Source organism: Elephantulus edwardii, unplaced genomic scaffold (assembly GCF_000299155.1).
Source record: "Elephantulus edwardii isolate Elephantulus edwardi_28Jun2011 unplaced genomic scaffold, EleEdw1.0 scaffold00091, whole genome shotgun sequence".
NCBI classification, from domain to species: domain Eukaryota; kingdom Metazoa; phylum Chordata; class Mammalia; order Macroscelidea; family Macroscelididae; genus Elephantulus; species Elephantulus edwardii.
In genome coordinates, this window is record NW_006399841.1 from 5808708 (window position 1) to 5809798 (window position 1091).

At 71.0% G+C, this 1091-nt stretch overlaps 2 protein-coding genes across 2 annotated transcripts in view; one reads left to right on the forward strand and one right to left on the reverse strand.

Moving 5' to 3' along the window:
- TRIM71 (tripartite motif containing 71, E3 ubiquitin protein ligase) overlaps positions 1 to 495 on the reverse strand; it is a 64393-nt gene extending 63898 nt beyond the window's left edge. The window contains exon 1 of the mRNA XM_006890617.1: positions 5 to 495. Coding sequence (XP_006890679.1) covers positions 5 to 495 — 491 coding nt within the window. The remainder of the gene's footprint in view (positions 1 to 4) is intronic.
- Positions 496 to 677: 182 nt separating this feature from the next.
- LOC102845592 (putative uncharacterized protein UNQ6490/PRO21339-like) overlaps positions 678 to 1091 on the forward strand; it is a 1270-nt gene continuing 856 nt past the window's right edge. Inside the window, 1 exon segment of the mRNA XM_006890663.1 lies at positions 678 to 842. Within this exon segment, the coding sequence (XP_006890725.1) occupies positions 678 to 842 (165 nt within the window).

Below are 1091 nucleotides of genomic sequence, written 5' to 3' on the forward strand. Positions count from 1 at the left end.
AGGCGGCGCGGAGGCCGGCGCTCGCGGGTGCGCGTGGTGCCGGTGGTTGCTGTGGCCACCCGCGCCCGCCGCTGCGCCAGCGCGCCCGTTGTTCTTGGGTGGCTCGTCGGCGGTGGCCACCACGGCGTCCAGGAGATTACTGAGCAAGAAGGCGGACGAGGGCAGCGCGTCCATACCCGCCGCCTCGGCCAACACGACCTTCTGGTCGCAGACGGGGCAGCGCAACTTGAGTGGCTCCCCCGGCGCGCCGCCGCCCGCCGCCGGCAGCCGGTGCGCCTCGAGGCACGGGCGGCAGAAGGCGTGCAGGCAGGGCAGGACGTGCAGGCGGCGCGGGGCGGTGCCGGGAGCCCCGCCGCCGCCGCAGTTCCCCGACGACGTCGACGTCTGCGAGGACGAGGAGGACGCCGACGAGCTGGAGGAGAGCGGCACTGGCGAGCCGCACATCTCCTTACACAGCAGGCAGATCTGGAAGTCGCTCTCGGGGAACGTAGCCATTTGCAGGAGGGCGTGGAGGAGGGAGGAGACCAGAGGAAGAGGAGGAGGCGAGATCGGACGAGGTGGGTGGGGAGCCGGCGGCTCACTCAGCAAAAGGCATCGATCAGGCCTGCAACCCGGAGCCGGCACCCGAGTGGCCCGTCCGGCCCGCGCGCCGCCACCCCCGACGCTGCGGGCATTAAATGCCACTGTCCAGAGGCGACCGAGATTCCTCCCGGAGGGCCCGGGCCCGCGCGCCTTCCGAGGCGCTGGAGCCACAAGTCCCGACGCGCCGGGGGCGAGAGGGGGCGGGGAGGTCAGAGGGCTCCCGGGAGCCGCCGGGGCAGCCCCCAAAACGAGAGTTAGCTGTGCGTCCGCGTCCCGGAGAAGCAGAATTTGGTTCGACGAGGGGTTTTATTTTGGTGTTTGGGGGTGCTTTTCTGGTTCTTTTCCTCTAAACGAATTTAGTCTCTTCTTGAGAGGGGAAGGTGCCCCAAAGAAGCAAAGGCGCGAGCCGCGCGTCGCCAATCAAGTGTCCCCGCGCGCGGCGCCGGCGGCCCGGCTGCATGTCGCGGCGGCGAGGGGCTCCTGGGTGGCCCGGCGCCCGGGGCTCGCGC